The sequence below is a fragment of the Haliaeetus leucocephalus genome, unplaced genomic scaffold (assembly GCF_000737465.1).
Source record: "Haliaeetus leucocephalus isolate CR32 unplaced genomic scaffold, Haliaeetus_leucocephalus-4.0 Scaffold240, whole genome shotgun sequence".
NCBI lineage: Eukaryota > Metazoa > Chordata > Aves > Accipitriformes > Accipitridae > Haliaeetus > Haliaeetus leucocephalus.
Genome location: NW_010972676.1, coordinates 6,328,432 through 6,347,409, shown reverse-complemented (window position 1 = coordinate 6,347,409; position 18,978 = coordinate 6,328,432). Strand labels below are relative to the sequence as shown.

Genomic DNA, 18,978 nt, shown 5'->3' with positions numbered 1-18,978 from the left:
GGGTCCCGGCGGCGGCAGCCCGGGCTCCCGCGGCCGCGCCCGGCCCTGCAGACTGTGCCCGCTCGCCTTGTCTTTACTGAAGCAGGTGACGACGCCGGACGTTGAGAAGAAAATCGAAGAATACAAGCGGGAAAACGCGGGCATGTTCAGCTGGGAGATCCGGGACAAGCTGCTGAAGGACGGGGTGTGTGACCGCAACACGGTGCCGTCAGGTACGGGGCGCCCGGGGGCGGCTCGGACACGTCCCGGAGGGCCAGGGCCGGGGGCGGAACGGGGAGGGCAGCGCGATACCCGGGGCGAGCCCCGTAGCCGGCGGGAGCGGAGCCCCGGGCCGGGCTGGTGCCCGTGAAGCGGTCGGCGTTAGCACACTGGTACCGGCAGAGGCGTCCCGGGAGGATTCCTGCGCTCGGCGGGGGTGTTTTCAATTAAATAGCAACTGCATCCCCCTCCCCTCCTCCTCCCCCCCGCTTCCCCACCGTCCCCGCCGGGCCGCTGCCGCAGGAGGGCTCGGGGCTTGCCGGAGACCCGGGGCTGGGAAGGGGGAGACGGGGAGCAGCTCCCTGTGCCGGTGGGTTGTTTGCGGGGGGGGGAGCACACGGAGCCGGCGCGATACTTGTGCGGGTGTCCGTGGGCTTTTCTCATCATCCGCTGCCCGGAATCGGGCAAAAATATACCTGCGGGGCCGCTGTGCCGGCGCTGAAGCGCGGTGCGGGACGGTGCCCCGTGGAAACCCCCGCGGGGGGGGCAAGCGGGCGGCCGCCCCCCCGAAAGCCGCGACTGGTAGCAGCCGGGGAGGGGGGACATGAAGCAGCGGCACTGATGCGGGGCTCTGCTCCCCGGCCCGGCCCGGCCACCTCGGGGGGCTGCTGGGGACAAGCCTGGTCACAGCTCTGCGCTCCCCCCGAAGTAAGCTCCATCAGCCGCATCCTGCGGAGCAAGTTTGGGAAAGGCGAGGAAGAGGAGGCCGAGCTGGAAAGGAAGGAGGTGGAGGAAGGCGACAAGAAGGCCAAGCACAGCATTGACGGCATCCTCAGTGAAAGAGGTAAAGTCCCATTTCCCCCCACGCTCGGTGGAGCCCTGGGACAGGCCAGTGCCAGCCCCGGGTGCTGGTGGGTATCACTCCCCTTCTCCCGGAGGTCATCCTGGGGCCAGTGCAGAGGGAGGTGTAGGGTGAGGAGCTAGCCCCAACGGGGCGGCTGCCACGTCTCACCCTGTCCGGTTCCCCCACTGGGACGACCCTGCAGTGTGTGGGAATGGCGCGGACTTGGGGGTGAAGATGTGGGTCGCCACTGGTTTGGCTTTCAATAGCAGGGATGGGGGCCAGGGAGCAGGGAGGTCTGGAGCTGGCCGCGCAGCCCCTGGCATGGCTGCGCAGGGGCCGCTTTCCCAGCCCAAGCCGACCAAAATGCCGCAGCTGCACAGAAGGGGCGGTTGTAGCCACAGGCTGCGGAGCCTTGAGTGTCTGCAGCCGTGGGCAGGGCAGGGAGCCGCACATTTCATTTCTTCTCCTCTTGAAGCTGCTGGGAAAAGCTTGTGTTGGTGGTTGGCCAGGGGCTGTGGGGAGGTTGCAACCTGAACAAGGCGGAGGCGAAGGGCTGCTCGGGGGGGGGGACAGCTGCTGCCCCCGCTGCGGTTGTGCCCTGCTCCCCGGCTGGGCCGGAGCGGAGGGGCAGGCAAGGGCCGGGCTGGGCGGCCTGTGCGTGGAAGTGGCTGCCCAGCACATGCACAGGCACCCGAGAAGGCGAGACAAAAGTACCAAATGAGCTGGTCAAACATTTGTACAACTTTTCCAGCTTTTACAAAGAAGGCCTTCTATACACAATCTACACTTGGAGATGAACTTGGAAAACAAAGAGGGGGGAGTCCATTGAAACTCACACTTTGGCTTTGCTCAGACAAAGCTTCAGCTAGCAGCAGCTTGATGTGAACAAAAGAAGGCAACCTTTTTATAATTCAAGGAGAAAGGAAGAGAAAACAGCCCCACAAAAGGCTGAGAAAAGACATTATGGGCTTGCAATGAGGGATGAATTATTCAATGAGCCCCTAATAGCTGATGGTCCACGCAGTTTTATGGACTCTCCACCGTGGATAAAGTAGCTGTTTTTACCTAAAAAATGTTTCTAGCGTTTCTAGACATCTAGAGATGCTGAGTGCCATTCAAGAAGGACAACTCAAACCTGTTCTTTAACAGTAGGATATCTCCTTGTTGTGTAGGAACAAACCCAGAAACACTCCCGAAACTTAGTTTTTAACTGTTATTAAAGCTTTCAGGGAAGCCTCATCTTCTGTGTGTCTGTGTTTGCATGGATGTGTGCAATACAAACATGCAGAAGATGCTAGTGAGTTAAGAGATTTTAAGGCCAGAAGGCACAGTTTGATTGCCCATTCTAGCTGCCCCTATGTCCAGAGTTTCCTCCAGTATCTCCTTCAACAGAGGATTGTTCTGAGAGGGACATGCACCAAGGGAAAAATAGCTAAACTCAGTGCCCTAGTTGTTAAAATAACTAGCTTTTCTGCCTTCCTGAATTTCTCAGCAGAGATTAGAAACAGAAGATAGAAAGCCTTGACAATAGACCTGCTTTATGGAACCAAGAGTAATTCATAGAGACAGCAAGAGAAAAAATATTATTATCAATATAACCCACCCCTCTACTTCTCTTTGAAGCAGTCTTCCTTTCTTTGACTTTCTGCTCTTTAAAGCGGGGCTCCTGATCTACCATAGATCAGTGCCTGGGTGCACAGCTGCCACCTTCCAGCCCGGGCAAGCCCCAAGACTTTTGCAGGAAAAGCACTGGGGCTGGCGGTGCCTTCCTGCGAACGGGGGCTCGCTCATGCCCCACAGCACGGTCATACGAGGAGGCTGCCTTCTGCCCTCTGACGTACCCTCTCCTTCACTTTCTGCAGACACGAGTGTCCTACTTTGCTTCTTTCGAGTTCAATCGGTGGCAAAATTCCCCTTGACTAAATGGGGTAGCGCAGCCCTATCCTGTCCTTGCGCACGCAGATTTTTGCTGGATGAACGTGGCTGGGCAGTTCTGTGCAAACGGCAGTTTGATAATCCCTCTGTTCTGTGACAGCGCCTGGGAAGGTTTGGCAGTTGGAGGGAGAGCGTGCTCTTCCCCGCAGCAACGCCTGCTCCCCCTCCCTGACTGGCAAGCTGTTGCTTAATCTTATTACTGGAGTGGCCGGGATGCTGCAGTGTGAGAGAGCTGCTGCTCAAGAAAGGACTTGTTACCACACACATGCCTTACGTATAGTGTGATACTATAGGGACAACACACCAGTGAGCCCATTACAAGACAAAAATAACCCTGAAATAAGTCCACCACTACTTTCTGTATCTGGCCAACAAAAAAGGTTCTGCTTCAACTCCCATTGCCAGCAGAGGAGCTTCAATTTCACTCCATCTATAAAAATCATCAGGTCAGATCCTTCTCTCTTACTGAAATAAACTGGCAGCACTCCTGAGGATTTTGATGCTGCAGGATCGTATTTGCCAGTGCCCACCAGCCTGGCTGCGATGCCCGGTGCCGCAGAGGGTGCCCTCTCCGGCACTTAGGTTGCTTGCAGTATGTCCGAAGGATTATCCCTGCAGTGCGCAGCAAAACCTTCACATTGTAGCTCACCGCTGAGTGTTCTCCATGGGAGTGCTCCACGTTATGGAGTGAAAAAAGTGCAGAGTCTTTTGCAGTATGAGTAATTGATATAGCTCTGGTCTCGGCTCGAGGTATCCCAGCAGCAGGAGCGTGGGTGCTGTAAGGGAAGGCTGTGGGATAGGTCAGAACACAAATCCTGGGGCTGAGCACGGAGCAGGGAATCACTCTCCTACTTGGCAGCACATGCCTAGTACTGGACATTTTCTTCTGTTGCCTGAAATCCCCCTCCTCACTGTGAGCGTTTGGGTAACTCTGTGAGAGGCATTTTTTTCTGAGGGCAAGGATAACAATTGTAATTTTAATGGTAGCTAATTCAAGATTTGGGATTTGGGGAGTACTTACAGCAGAGTGGGATTAGAGAGAAGAGAAACTTGATATTTTTGAAAAATGTGCGATAGAAACAGTGTATTATGTGGCTTGGGATTTCTCCCATCACATATATAGGCGTAGGTAAACTTTCATATGCCCTGCTGTGATTCTGTTTCAGTCTCTGTTCACGGGCACTTAAATATGATTCTCTTCCCGGCGTTTACAGACGCCACACGTGCAGCCCACTTTGCTGTATTTCGGCATGTCTGTCAGTGTCACCTCTACCCCGGTTTTGGATATATATTTAAAGAAAACCTTGATTGTCACAGTGTGTATCAGGAAGCTTATAGTTCTATAATAGCATATCTGTATTTCTGCATGCGAGCTACATTTTTCTTAAAGGCATAAGCCATAAATAAAGAACACGAGAGAGAAACTTTTGTGCCTTTATATGGCACATCAGGGCATATTTTTAGCATAACCGCCACAGAAGAGGGAGTCGCTTGTACCTTTAGCGGAGTTATGTGCGGCATGGTTTGCTGACTAATCTGATAACTCCCCCCTTCATAAGATAGCTGTTGTTTTCTGGCAGAAACGGGTGGCTTTCAGCACTCAAACGATGGGGCGTAGAGCTGGTCCTTGGGCCCACTGCGAGCGGGCGGCGCTGGCTGGGGCTGGGGCTGGGGCTGGGGCCGGGGCCGGGGGCTGGGCCGGGGGCCGGGACCCCCCCGCCCAGCCTCAAAGGGGGCCTCTGTTCCCGGCCGGCGGAATTGGCCCCCAGGCCCTGTCCCGGCGGATCCTCCCCCAGTCATGCGCACCCGTCCAAAAAGAGCCCTACTCATCCCAAGCCTCTACCCTTGGCTGTACTGAGAGCAATTCAGGCTACAGCAGACTAAATTGCCTCCTTTATTTCCTTCTTACTTTCATCTCGGACCAAACCCTTCCCCCCTCTCCCTCCCCTTCCTCTTTTCTTTTTTTCTGTGTGCCTGAGGCTCACATTAATACAATTTCGGCACCACCCCTATTTTTGTGTGTGTATGTGGGGAGTTTGAAGGGGGGAAAAAAAGGGACCTTAGCACAAAAGCCCTGCTCAGCAGCTAGAAAGTTCAAGCTGCTGCTGCTTCTCTAGCTGTGTGATGCTTTTCCTGTTTGTGAGTTTTGGGAAACATTTTTGCTTTGTACTGTAATGGAATTAGAGGACAGATGCTGACTGTAAATGGGACACGCGACTACCAGCCCCTAGCTTAAATATTTAGATGCAGTGTTACAATTACTGACTTGATGCACAGGCTTTGAAGTGGTGGCACGTGATCTACAGGGTAGCTCGGGCTAGATGGGCTTGCAGATGTTTTGATTAGGGTTGGTCAGTATCGTGCAGCCAGTTATTTTTAGGCTGTTAAACTAATAAAGGCAGTTACTAAGGGACAGGATTAACATGCAGGCACCAGATATCAGTTTGAGTCATCCCATTCATTTCTGCATCGTAGACTGCTGGGTTAGTGGCTGGAGCATGGGACAAGGCAGACACCGAGTTAGATTTTGGTTGTGTTCTGATGCAGGGTGTGTCGTGATTTTGCTTCAGCATCCCTTCCCGGGGCACAGCGGTAAAAGGACTCGCTCGCCGTGTGAAATAACTGTTGTGTCTTACGGCTGAGAAGTACAACGTGTTCCCTTGCTCAATGTTCCCAGTAAAGATTCACTTATTGAATGAAATGTGATGACTGTGGCTGCAGGCAATCATCTTCTTGAGTCTGGAATTTCATACAATACTTTACATATTTGGTCACTAGCAGGTCTAAGAAATCGGCTCATGTAACTCGAACAGAATTTTGTTTCTGAGGCTCTCAGAGCTGACAAGAAAATAGTGCTTAATTAAGAAAAACTCCCCAGTGACTCCAGGATTTGGCTCAAGGCAGATAGTGCTAACAGTATCTTCTGTCTTTTTCCCCTTCCTTTCCTCATATCTCAATATTGTGTGAGAGTCCAGCCCTGGACAGAAAAGCCAGGTGCTGCACAAGTGCAAATCGATGTAGGCGATGCCACGCAAGCCCAGTCCAGTTTTGTTTCTTCTGCCTGACCCCTTGTCACTGTGGGGCTCTGGGCCAGGCTCCCACTTCCAAACCATTATTCTGAGCTAATAATAATAACTGATGACCTCAACGATCAATAATGACCTCACCATCAAGCGAGAGCACGATGTCCCAGCATGCTGAGCATTTTCAGAAAGGTGCTAAATATTTGTGTTTTGAGTGACTTCAGAGCAGCATTTGCTGCTCCAGAGATGCGAGGAGCAGCCCCTGCCCTCCTGTCTTGAAGGCAAGCTGGGGGACTTTGAGGAGAGTGCTAATTGTCAGACTAACTGCAGGCTAATCGACTTACATAAGCACTAGTAATACTTCCAGCTGTGGGAAGAAAGGCTGTTACTCAGTCTAGCAGTGGCTCTCTGAAGTAGTACATAGACACATCACATCCCTTTCTTGAAATTGTGTTTTCATTAATGGGTTTGCATGTTTTGCCATCTTAGGGACACTTTCTTCAACTTAAAAAAAGTCAGCGCCCATTCAAACAGAACCGCTGTGGGCATCCGTTTCAGTTTTCTAATTGCATATATCTAGAACAAAGGCAAATGTTATTTTAGCAAATATCAGGATCGCTTCAGACACGCAGCAGTTGATTAACTTGAATTTGTACCCAAGTTTGCATTTTATTTGTTTGTTCTGAAAATCTTAATAATCAGTTAGACTTACAGAGTGTCATTCTGGAAAGGCTGAGACAAGAAACATGGTCAGTTGACTTTGGTGTGGCTAGGACTTGCTCTGAAAATGTGATTTTTATCTTTGGCTTTCTGGATTCTCCTATGATTGCAAAATCCTTGATGTCAGTAGGAATTTACCATGGTAGAGATCAGGCTCTTTTTGAAACCAACCCTGTAATGTGCTGAGCAACTGCAGCTCTGGGGGAAATCCTCAGGTTTAGGATGTAAAATGGGTTTACTGGATTGGGTATCAGACCTCCAGTTCTGCAAACCTATTATATGAAGGTAATGGTGAAGAGTCCCACTCAAAGGGCCTATTCATATGTGTAAAGTTACTCAGTGGGTCAGGGAAGGCAGGGATGGGGCCCAAATTTGTTCTATTCTGTTAACAGAAAGTACCCACTAAACAAGAGTGTGACTCTAATCCCGAGTGAAACTCTCTGGCAAAACTCTCATTGACGGCAAGGATCCTTGTATCTGTGTTTACATAGAGGTAGTGATGGAATCAGCAGGCAGACAGACGGAGATTTTAATTAGATAAAAAACTAATTGGCAATTAATGCTGAAAGTAAAAGTCAGTGCTGTTGAAATCCTTAAAAGAGATTATTTTTCGGGTCTGATTTCGAATAGTAATTCTCTGTTGTATCAGTTAAAGACGAAGCTTTTATGTAACGCTTAACTTGGGCAAGGTTTAGTATTAGGTTTACTTATTGATAAGGGTTGGAACAGGGTTTAGAAGAGGGAAGCCAATAAAATTGATAGTGATAAATTATCACAAGTCCCCAGAGCTGTGTAATAAAACTGCATTGGGAAATGAAGCAGAACTACAAAGTGCTCTCTGGTTAATTTAAGAAGAAATTGAGTGAAACGCAAAGCAATAAATCAGAGCAAGCCAGCCAATGTGAATTTCTCCATGTAAATGTCACTTTAAATCCTATGTAACAAACATATGCCGCTAGAGAAAGAACAAAATATATAAATAAAAATGCAGGATACTTCCAAGTGTTCCCCAAACGCTGAGCTCTCTGGCTAATAAAAATGATGTACAGTAACATAATTCACCGCAAGACCTTGTTTAGTGCAGTGTGAGCACAGCATTTTACTTTACTTGCCCTGGAGTACTCCTGCCCCATGCTGTTAAACTAATTCAGTTTAAATCACTCTGCCTAGAAAAAAAAGTGAAGCATAATGAAATTAAAACTCACTGAGGACACATTAGAGTTAAAGTGTGTCATGCGCCGAGACTATTTAGTTAGTGGAGTTTGATGTAATTGTTGACAGGTCATTTATTCATCCTAGTAAATAAAGATTCACGAACTATTAAGAATGTGCATATATAACTAGTAAGACAGTAAAAGGCAATTAAGCAGTCAGTTTAATGTCTTATCTTGCTGGTTGCCCTACAGTTGTTTTACAACTAGGAATTAAAATTTGAAAAGGAAGTTTTCAGTGTCCCTGGCCAAATATTGATTAAGTAGTTGTTTGCTGATGCCATTGTGGCACATAAAAAGGCCAGTAGTTCTGCCCCTTGTTGTTCATCTTCCATTGTTGCTGATTCTTAACCTTGGAGATCAAAGGAGGATCATTTCAGTTTATCTGTCTTGGAAAATCCTTCTTTGCTCCTAAACCCATATGGATTAATGGCCAAATTGTCTTTAATGAGATGTGAAATTCGAATGGAATCCTTATTTTGCATGGTCTGTTGGATGTATGCACTGTATGCGCTTACCATTTTGTGGGGGATTTTTCTTTAGCATTATTGGATTTGGTTTTGTTTAAATCACTTCATTTTTTAATATATAGTGCACTGAAATTTTACCATTATGACAGGTAAAATATGTAGTATTTAATTGAATTTTAATAAAACTAATTTTGTTGCACATAATCTTTTTGAAGAGTGTAGCCTAAAGGAAAAAAAAAAAAAGTTGTCTTTGTATACCAAATCACACAGGAGATAAATGGTCCAGGGCTGCCAATAAAAGAAAGGGAGTTTGAGAAGCCAGCCACTTCTCCAGATTGGGCTCTCAGTATAAAGGGACACAAACGAGCTTGCAGCATTTCTTTGTGCATTTTCTTCAGTTTTGATTTTATGGACCACACTTGCATCAGCGAGGATAGTTGTACTGCTCCTCTTCAAAAAAGGGGGGAAAGTCGGATCGGCCAGGCTGTGCAGAAGAGCAAGCAAGAGAATAATCAGTTCCTTGTTGCATTACAGAAAGCTATACTTATTTCAGAGATAGTAAAGTATATTCCACCACATCCTCAGTAGAAGAGGCTGTGCAATCTGGATGTGTTATGTTGGCTTGTAATTATGATATGAAGTTTCAGCTGAATTGTAGGGTATGTGAGCATTAGATCCAGGTCCTGCTACTTCCACTGGCATATCTGGACACAGAAATTTAGCTTCACAAACAGTAGTAAGAACCCTGGTAAAGCCGGAGAGCCTCTCCTGATGTCTCATTCATTTTTACGTGGGTGAGCCTCCTCTGCTGTAGTGACAAACAGCAGAGTAAATGGCTAAACCAGAATTTTTTAAATCAGCATTTTCTCATTCCCTTTCTTAAATACACTCAGCTTTCATTTTGTCTGGTTATCTCAGAATAAAATACCAGTCCATGCATGCTTTACAAGTACTCAGCTACTTTAGCAGACTTTTTGCCCCAGACTAACAGCTAAAATTCTTTGAAAGCATTTTAGGTACAAATTTCCTTAAAGTCCATGAACACAACTTGTTCATTTCCATGAGAGCTGCGGTGAGGACAGTGATATACATTCTACCTTTTGATTTTTTTTTTTAATGGATATTTGCCTGGATATAGACTTTCTGCCAAACATGACCAATGTTTATATCATGCACAAGTCCATATAAGGATCTGTCTTAAGGATTTTCGTATTTATGACATGCCTCATGTTGGATGTCTGATCCAAAAATGACTATGTAGTAATTCCTTTATCAGATATAATGTCACATAGATCACTGTGGTTTGAATTGTATGAGGAGTAAACTGTCTGCAGCTGACATTTCTGCAAGCAGACAGCTTATTCAGCCCCCGTCAAATCTTATTTGCCATATTCAAATAAGTAGGACTGTTCATGCCAATATAATCAGGATCTGTTCCATATACCAGCCCAGAAAAGCAATAACAACTACAGTTCTTCTGGCAAAATGACTCTTTCCTTTGTTAAATATGCAACCAATGTGTAATCCACATAACCTCCACGAGGCAGTAGCACCAACATACTCACTGTAACCAAATTGGACTTAAAACTGCTTTCCATCTCTATGTCTTTAAATGGCTCAGAGAAAGGTGGAGATGAATATAGACAGGTTTTATAGAAACCAGGATAAGGGAGTTGCAGGGAATGCTTCCACAGAAAATCCCTTTTTACTGAAGATGGTGTGGCAGGACTTCCTTTTCATTTTGACCTAAGGGCTATTTGTTTGATCTGGTGTGAAGTGCTGAAGGGTTGGAGTGTGAGCTGGGGGGGGATCAGTGTCCCAGTGAGGACTCTGACACCTACTCAGCCCCTCCGGTCAAGCTGAGTGGTGAGAAAAAACCTGCACAGAACTAGCTGGAAGTCAGGTTTCCACTGGTTTTGTGAACAGCAAAATAAGTTGTTTTCAGAAAGGAGGCGTTTTGACACACAAAAGGGAAGTGGCAAGTGTTTAGCTAAAGAAATGTGAAAATGGAAAGTGAAATACATTGTTTTCCCATTTTCATAATGAAATCCTGCAAAGTATGGATTTCAGGGAAAAAAAAATATCTCAGGAATTTTATTTACCAAGGTATAAATCAAGATTAACTCCACGGCAGCTGGTGGACTGACGCTGGTTTGTGAGCAAACGCTGAATTAGATCATCAGTATTTATACGTAGTTTCAAATAACTACCATCCTGCGAATTTAACTTTCCCACTTCTAATAGTTTCACCAAAGCCAGAAAAGTTGTCTGACTAAGGACTGTTTATACAAGGAGTGATGTTTTAAGTGAGTAGTCATCAAACCTTTATGGTGTGGTATTTTGGAGGGAGGTCGGTCTACAAATTTTTCTGTACATTTTTCTTTAAATTTTTAATACATACAGTGCAGAGAAAGGCATTGTGTCCTCTAACCTCTCTTGCTGCCTATGGTAGCTATTACGTGTATGGTATATGGCTTAACCATGGTCTTTGCTGCTGTCTGTGGAACTGGAAAATAATGGAAGAAAGCACTTAGGAATCTAGTTAGAAGACCCTACAACAGTTGTTGCAGTTAGGAAAAAGCCCTGTGGGTTCATCCCTGGTTTAGCACAGTTGATTGGACCTGCTCCCTTTTAAATCAACAGGATCAAGCAAAAATGCTCAAATTTTTGGCAGCTATACAGAAAGCCACACAAATGCCTGTTGCTTTAACACCCACAATTTGTTTTCCAACAAATACAGTGTTACGTGTTGAAAAGCCCTTGAAACTAACTGCTTGTCCACCTCTTCTGAACAGCATTGAGACTGGCATAAACTGCATGTTGTGTGTGCTGAGGGCAGGTCATTCGGGCCAGCCTGTGCTGAGCTGGTGCCCAGCAGGGTCTCAAGCAGCAAAAAGTATCGCAGGCTCTCCGGGTGCTCACTTCTCCTGGTGAAAATGCAAAATGGCTGCATACAGCAGACATTTTGTTTATCTTTTCATTATTTCCTTCGCTGTCTATGTTTAAAAAGGTTCTTGAGACCAAATTGTACTATGCTTTACATCTGAACGATCCCCTGCTCTCAGCAGGGCTGTGCAGGTTACTTAGGGTTGAATTTGGCCCTGATATGAAAGTTTAATTACATTTCAGATTTGAGGGAACTCGTTCATTTTCTCAGACTTAGCAAGACTTCATAGCACTAAACATATATTTTCATTGGTAAATAAGTGTTCTGACATGGCAAGTAAGCATAGTTAAAATAAAATGTTACAAGCAGAGCAAATTAAAAAGAGCTGTTTTAGAGAACTGCACTTAAAAATTTTCTAACACATGATTTAGCAAAAAAAGGCAAACAAAACCCCAGGCTCTGTGCTGCAAGAAACTCTGTAACCAATCTGCTCCCTCAGTCCTGGCAGGATGGGAGGCAGTGCTGCTTGCCGAGTCTGATCTTTGCTCCTCCCTGGCTGAAGGGTTTCACAAGGGGAGGCACGCTCTGTCCTCCTAAACTGCATTCCTCCCCTCAACCTTTGATCCTAATCAACACAGCAAATGAAATTTTGGGAAAGAAATCAGGAGCTCTAATTCAAATGGTTGTCAAACCCTACACTATGACAGGCATAAAGAGGATTTTTCTCCAAACTCTTAAGAGGTCACTTGGCCAAGGAAGAACTTAAAACAAGCCAGGATTCAAAGTTACCGTACTTCTGCATTGGCAGTCAAAAAGATGGAGTGATGATTGATGACATAAATATTTCTTTTAATCTGACATCAGGAACAGACTTGTCAGCCCTGGAAGAGTAAATCAGAGACAAAAATTTAAAGTGAGTATTATAAGAGTCCTAAATACACCTAGTATCTGAATCCTGATAATGGTAGTTATAAATAAAAAAATAAAACACCCCAGAAAAGTCCTATAAGAGGAAAAAAAAAGATCCTCCAGGTGATCAGAGAGTGGAGTAGGGACTCATCTGTTTCCAATCTTGCAGAGAAGTCACTTTATTAAAGAAATGGGCCATGCGGTGCTTATTTTTTGGCCACTGGCTAGTCTGGGGAGGGCATGCAGAATGATGGGTTTCCCAAGACAGCAAAGGGAGAAGTCCTTGGACCCACTTTGTTTTCTTGCTATGTTACTCTTCTTGTTTTAGCCTCAGGGGTTTTGAGGAGTGGTGTGCCCTTGGGTTACCTTGGACCAGTTTTGCAGGGCTGGATCCTTTGGTTAAAAGACCTGTTGTGTTTCTTGGAGTGTGAGTTCAAAGCAGCAAGGAGACCCCTCAAGATTCAGGGCTGGGTACAGTACCTTTAAGTTCAGGGGTGACTCCCAGCCCAGGTGGGAGTTGGTGCTACCCTGTTTCCAACCTGGGGAGCTCCTTGCTCTGCCTTTCTCTTCTGGGTAGCTTGTAAGTGCCTTTTTTTTTTTTTTTAATGTGAAGTTTAAAGGTTCCACAGGACTGTTGTGTTCTCTAGGTGGAGGTGTTGTGGTCACAGTTGTGCTTTGGAGGTGGTGTCTTGCACTTGGTGATGTTCAGCATTGTGAATAGACACCCTAGGTCCTGGTGATTTGGGCTCAGTGGCTTCCCCCCACTTGCACAGCTGGTTCTGGTTTGCTGCTGAAGTTCCCACAGCTGTGGGAAAGGGGCTGCCGAAGGTGGCTTTCCATAGGCTTTAACAGTCTTCTGATGGGGCTGTGGTGAGTGTGGTTCTGCATCTTTGGAGAGGGACAAGGGAGCTTTTTTAATACCCCTTTTGAGTAGGAAAGAGTGATCTTGGTGACTAATGTGTTTATAAGTAAGTGATTCCCCTAAATACAAACAAACAAGAAAAAAGTGGTCATGGCAAAATTAGTGCTAGAAGAGTTGGGTTTGGTTTGGAAGAGAACTGGTTTGAGTTGGTATAACTTGCTCTGTGTTTCTTGGGTGACTTTCTGTGTTGCCTGTGCCTGGCGCCAGCTGAGATGGAACTGCTCACTTTGCCTCCCTGGTTACTGGTCTTTGCCTCTGCTTGGCCATGATCCCCCAGAGCAGGAAGAAGCTGTTGTTTCTTGCTTTCTACGCTTTCCTTATTTTTTATTTTTTTCCTCCTGTTGCTGTGCATCCTGGCGGCATGTGCAGTGGAGAAGGGGCTGGCATGTAGGAGATCTGTCTGTCAGCTGCTCCTGTTTGGCTAAATCTTCTCTTTGTATCTTTGTGTGGGGTTTTTTATTAGAAATGGGATCAACGACATTTTCCTTCCTCAATGGTATTTCCAAATGTCTGGGATCCAGAAATCAAAAGTGCCATATAGGTTCAGCTGCCATAGCTCATCTGTTGAAACTGCAAATCCAGATGAAATGATGTTTTAGAATGAATGCTTTGTGGCTAGAAGGGATTGTAACCTGTCCTTGGAAGAGCAGTTTGGGCTGCCAGACTTTGGGGTTGCAGACCTGGGGAACACTAGGTTGTTTGTAGAGGGGCCAGAGAGTGCCCTCTGGTCCAGTGGCCCGTGGCGTGGAGCATTTCTTAACTGAACAGAGTAAACCTGCAACCCCTGGCTCAGAGCACTAGGTGAGTGCATTTTGATGAAGTAGATCAAGACTCAGCATTTTTATTTCTAATACTTTTGTTACTATCGTTTACAGCAAAAGCAGATCAATAACTAGTATGGTCTGGAATTAAGTTCATGAATTCAGGGGTGTTGCCTCAATTTACATAGAGGCTCGGAGCCACAGTGTGTTTACTGGAGTACAGCAATTAATGATACATACTTTTCGCTGGTTTTGCTGGGTTTCCCATGAATAGCATGCATTTTTCTCAAATATGTGGTGTGGAAAATCTATTCAATAATATATCCAAATAATCTTTGGTTCTAAGCAAATATTTGATGCTTGAAATTTATGTGGTTGTGACTGGGCACGCAGGTCTTGCACTGTTTTCTAGAACCGGGTGTTGCTCTTGCATTCGCTAAGAACGTATTGTAACTTCTGGATAGCTGCTTAAAACATTTTATTTTTAAATTTTTTTTTATTCATGTCCTTGTTAAAAGAGAAATATGACCTGAGCAGAAAAAAGGAGATAAATATCATGCTTTAAACACTCTTTTTTTGTATGTTGCAACAGAATGCATTTCTCAGTAGTGGGATTTTGTGTTATACAGACTGATTAGAGATGAACTGTTTTGGTTTAGTTTTAAACTTTTTAAAATGAAGTCTGTACTTTCTTTTATAAACATTTTTCCTGACCAAGAGAAATAGTCTAGTGTCTTGGACATAAAGCTATGAGCCAATAAACTGAGGAGCCAGTTCCAGTTGATAGATTGGCTTGAACTTGTCAACAGGTCTTAAAAAAGAAAAGTAAAGTTTTTAGATGTGCAACTGCAGTATAACTTGCAGTAAGGCAAGATTTGATTTCTAGAGCTGCTGATACAAATAGTTTTTACTGATTTCTAGAGTTTCAAAGAAAATGGTGGTGTTACAATCAGTAAACAGTAAAATTGTGGGGTTTGTTTTGTGTTTTTTTCTCTCTTTTTTTTTTTAAACACCACTAATTCCTCTAGTTAATAGTGTCAAGCACGTGAGATTTCTCATAAACCTCAAAAAAGCCTATTGAATTTAATGGCAAGACTTGCACTGTCTTTAATGATATTTGGTCAGACCCTAAACTAAGAGGGTTTTTTTTTTTCCTCTCTTACCTCCCCCTCCCCCCACTTTCCTTGGGGGGGGGGAAGTTTCAGTTTTTTTGAGGAAACTGGGGAATTCTAGCATTCCTGGGCATGAGAAGAGAATACTGATTAGAATCAGGCAGAGAGCAAGCAGGTGCTGAGCATGTTCATTGCTTAACCCCCTGCCCTGCTCCTGCATCCCTGCCCTGACCCAGTGCACAGACCCTGCAAATAGCAGCAAGTAGCCAGATGTTGGAGATGTTTTCAGGGAGAGCGATTATTCAGTAGGTCTTGTCTAAAACCAGGGAGTTCCTACAATGGTTGTATTTCATGTTTAAAGCTGGGCTGGATAAGCCACTGGAGACTATGCTGGGGAAAAATACTGTATTTCTGAGGACGAGAACTGGCTGTTCTTTTGCTAACTGCTGTGCATCTGTGGTATCTGCCTGCAAAAAGTAATACAGAAAACTAACAAGCAGAGTAGATTGCCTAAGGGGGAAAAGCTGTCTGTCTTTTTTTTTTTTTAATGAACAAAAAAGATTTTATGGCTTAGAAACAGTACACCCTAAAGAGAGGTGTGTTTAAAAGTTAGACTCGAAAGCTTTTGTCTGGAGAATAATACACTTGGTGTAAAGAGTGGCACAATGGAAGTCTTTTCTTCTAGTTATGTATGGGTGAGCATCAGTCAGCCAAGGAAGAACTTCAAAGGCCAAAGTAAAAACTGCTAGGCTCTTTCTTTCCTGACAGGTTTTTCTTGAGGTAAGATGGGGAGAGCTCTTCATGCTGGGAACTGGCGCTCTCCTCCTGTGGCAGAGGCGGGAATAGATCATGTGCAAACCCAAGTACCCAGCCTGAACTATCTCTGTCTCCAGTTGATGTGCCTTTTTGGAAGCTACTAAACTATCCCATCTTATGAGTCTTTTATTGCTTATTCATAAAGAGGTCTTGGAAATTCCACTTCTGCCTTGCTGGGAAGGCACCACGCCAGATGGAAGGGGAAGCTGTTTTTTGACTGTGTTCCTAGGGAAGATGATCTGTTTCTCTGCCTCCAAAAAATAGTCATTATTCATACACTATAAATTGCCTTTAAGGTGAGAAAATAGCCCCGATGTGTTTTAATATGAGTAGTCCAAGGATATAACTGCTGTACATTAAAACAGCCACTGAACTTCATGTCTGTCAGTATGTATGCAAAGCGTCAGGGTTTGTAATGGGGATGCTTGTGTGATAGGAAATAGAAACTCTAAATGGCATCCAGAAAGAGCTCTTCAACAGGACCTTACATTGTCATTTCATTTTGTGAATTTTAAAAGCTTTTTTTACCTAGGAATTTATTTATGGGATGTTAAATGCAGCAGTCTGGAGTCATTTACCTAGGTTAGAAATGGATTTAAGTAGGAGTTCTAGTGTTACCTGCAAGGCTGTGTTCCGGAGGCATGCAAAAAAAATGTACCTTTACTTTAGTGGACTGTGTGTGTCACATCAATCTTTGTTAAAAGCAGAGGCACAACAGAGAAACCAGAGGTTGTCTAATGGAGAAAGCAGCAATTCTGATTGCCGAAGACCGCAAAGCAGAGCAGTCTGTGCCACAAGCCTAAACTATGCTGATGCTCCTGCTGATGCATGCAAGCCGATTCACTTTGTGGGGAGTGGGGTAGGGAAAGACAGTCACCTTTTGGAACAAAAGATATATTGCAACATCTTAGCTCTAATACTCAAGAAATGCTTGTAGAGGCAAGAGAGCAACCCCTCTGCCAGCCCACGTCCAGGAGCGGTATGTGAGCATCAGTGAGCACGACTTGTGTCACCACAGAGCCAGTCATCAAGCAAAGCTGTGGGAGGAGACCACTGGGTCGCCTTTCTCATGAAGCATGTAGCCATTTATCTGAGCATCAGAAAAGGCTCGGGTAGGCTGTTCTCAAAGTGTGTTTGGTGCTAGCCTGTATTTGGGCTTTAGTGCTGCAAGAGGAGACCAGCGGTTGTTTATGTGCTTGCTCTGGGTTCCTATCCTCATCATCTAGCTGTGCCAGACTTACAATTTGAGTCCCTTTCCATGACGGCCCTCATTCAGTTAACTATGCATTCGGCGGGGAAGAGGAACCAGTAATTATGAATGAGCTGGCAATAAAGTGTTTCAGTAACTGTTTCAAGTTAGATGGCTTCAAGAATGGAAAAGAAAACTTTGGGATGATGTGGAAGATCTCTGTTTGCGTGCTCTGTCTTTTGGCTGGAGCCTGTTGTACATGTTCAGGCATTCTTGACTTCAGTCAGGTTGTTTGAAGGAAACGAGGTTTCTGTGAGGGTTAGGTTGAAAATAAATGATTTGCCCACAATAGGAGCAGTTGCGGTGATACTTGCTGGGAGTGCATTACATGATTTATCTAGACAGTCTCTAGATGGCTTTGAAACCATCAGTGGAAGGTAACTGAGAAAAGCCAGCTTAGCGTTGATTGGCTTAAATTTGCTACACAAGAGTTCACACACCTATTGAAGAAAACTTCCAAGGAAAATTTCTGTAAGTGGAAAAAAGATGGGTGACCACTGCGTTGATGATTTCAGGTGAGTTCAGCTTCATTGCTGAGAGAGTTTCAGTTACCAAAGCAAAGGGGTGTTTGTATTCATCAGGGAGCACAGAACAAAGATATGTGCAGTTGTGGAAGTCATCTGAAACGATGCTATTTTATAATAAATTTCAAATGCGCAATGCCGCAACCTATTAATGTTTTTTCTTTTGTCATAACGCAATGCCATCTAACTCTCTGAAAATCAAGTCTGTGAACAATCTGTTACAATAAATTTATTTTCCATTTTGGGGAAAAGGGTGAAAGAATAAATAGGAATTAGAGCTAAAAATGGGACAGCAGGCTTGGATTTAGTAGAGCGTTGTCAGTGGGATTTTAGTTTTTCAACAGTAAAGGAAAGAGAAGCGTTTTGGATTTTAGTTCTGTTGTGGGTTGACAGCCTTAGACCATTAGTGGGAATTGGACAATTGTCCTTGTTTTGCATCAACTGTACAGAGCTTAAACATATTTGGGAAATGAGAGAATTTGGTTCCCACTTGCATGGAACATTTTTAAACTCTTGCAATTTGAATATAACATTTTTGACCATGATCATGTCTCTGTATTCCCATCTCCAGAGTACTTATTTATTTTTATAAAATAATAAATAAAATGTCCTTTGACTTCCCTAGTGGAAAAGTACTAGATAAATTCAGAGTATTATTTTTACCCTATTCCTCCTCCTAATTTAAAACACTGTCAATTTGCCAGAGACTGAGATAGAGGAAAGCTGAGGACCAGGAGAAATTCTTATTTTGCTGCCACTTTTCATCAGACATTCATCGCTTGCGGCGTAAGTGCCACAGGCACTTGCAGAATGAGTCTTTACAGGTATCAAAATTGAATAAAACCCTGAAAATTTGTCTGACAAGTTTGTGTTACACAAATAGTAGTTTGGGCATTTATCTGTCTCTGTCCTTGGTTGCAGCATGGAAGAGAGCTGTGTAAAGAACTCAGCATCAGGTTCAGTACACTTGGATTCAGTCACCATCACCTCCTTTTTCCTGCATGCTTCTGTAGTTGCTGTATATCACTGATTAAAATTTTAGTAAGAGAACAATTTTTAATCTCCTTTTGTATGTTTTGATAGGTTACAAAGAGGAAACCAGCATAATTTGAGGTACTGACTTAATCTAATTACTCTTGTGAAACAAGAAATAGTGGACTGAGGCATTACAAATTTGTACTTCCATGTAGATGTGCCAATAAACTGGCAGGAATTAGTGCCATAATACAGGATATGTTTTAAGACCAGATTCTGGTCCTGGCATCAGATTTGATGCCTGCTGGCACCAAATCAGAGTGGTTCCTTTGTCGAAGTCCCTTGCTTTCCAGCAGTGTAAAAGAGATCTGAATCTGGCTTTATGGATAATTCTGTACAGTTTGAACAACTGAGGACTTTTT

The 18,978-nt window shown here is 44.6% G+C and overlaps 1 protein-coding gene across 4 annotated transcripts in view; it reads left to right on the top strand.

Annotated features, from left to right (window-relative positions):
• Positions 1 to 18,978, top strand: part of PAX3 (paired box 3) — an 80,798-nt gene that overhangs the window by 2,620 nt on the left and 59,200 nt on the right. For 2 of the 4 annotated variants that reach the window (XM_010568271.1, XM_010568273.1), the window contains exons 3-4: positions 83 to 212; positions 908 to 1,042. In XM_010568271.1, the coding sequence (XP_010566573.1) occupies positions 83 to 212; positions 908 to 1,042 (265 nt within the window). Of the gene's footprint in view, positions 1 to 82; positions 213 to 907; positions 1,043 to 16,116; positions 16,126 to 18,978 lie in introns of all 4 variants that reach the window. The other 2 variants (XM_010568270.1, XM_010568272.1) reach the window with 2 other exon arrangements.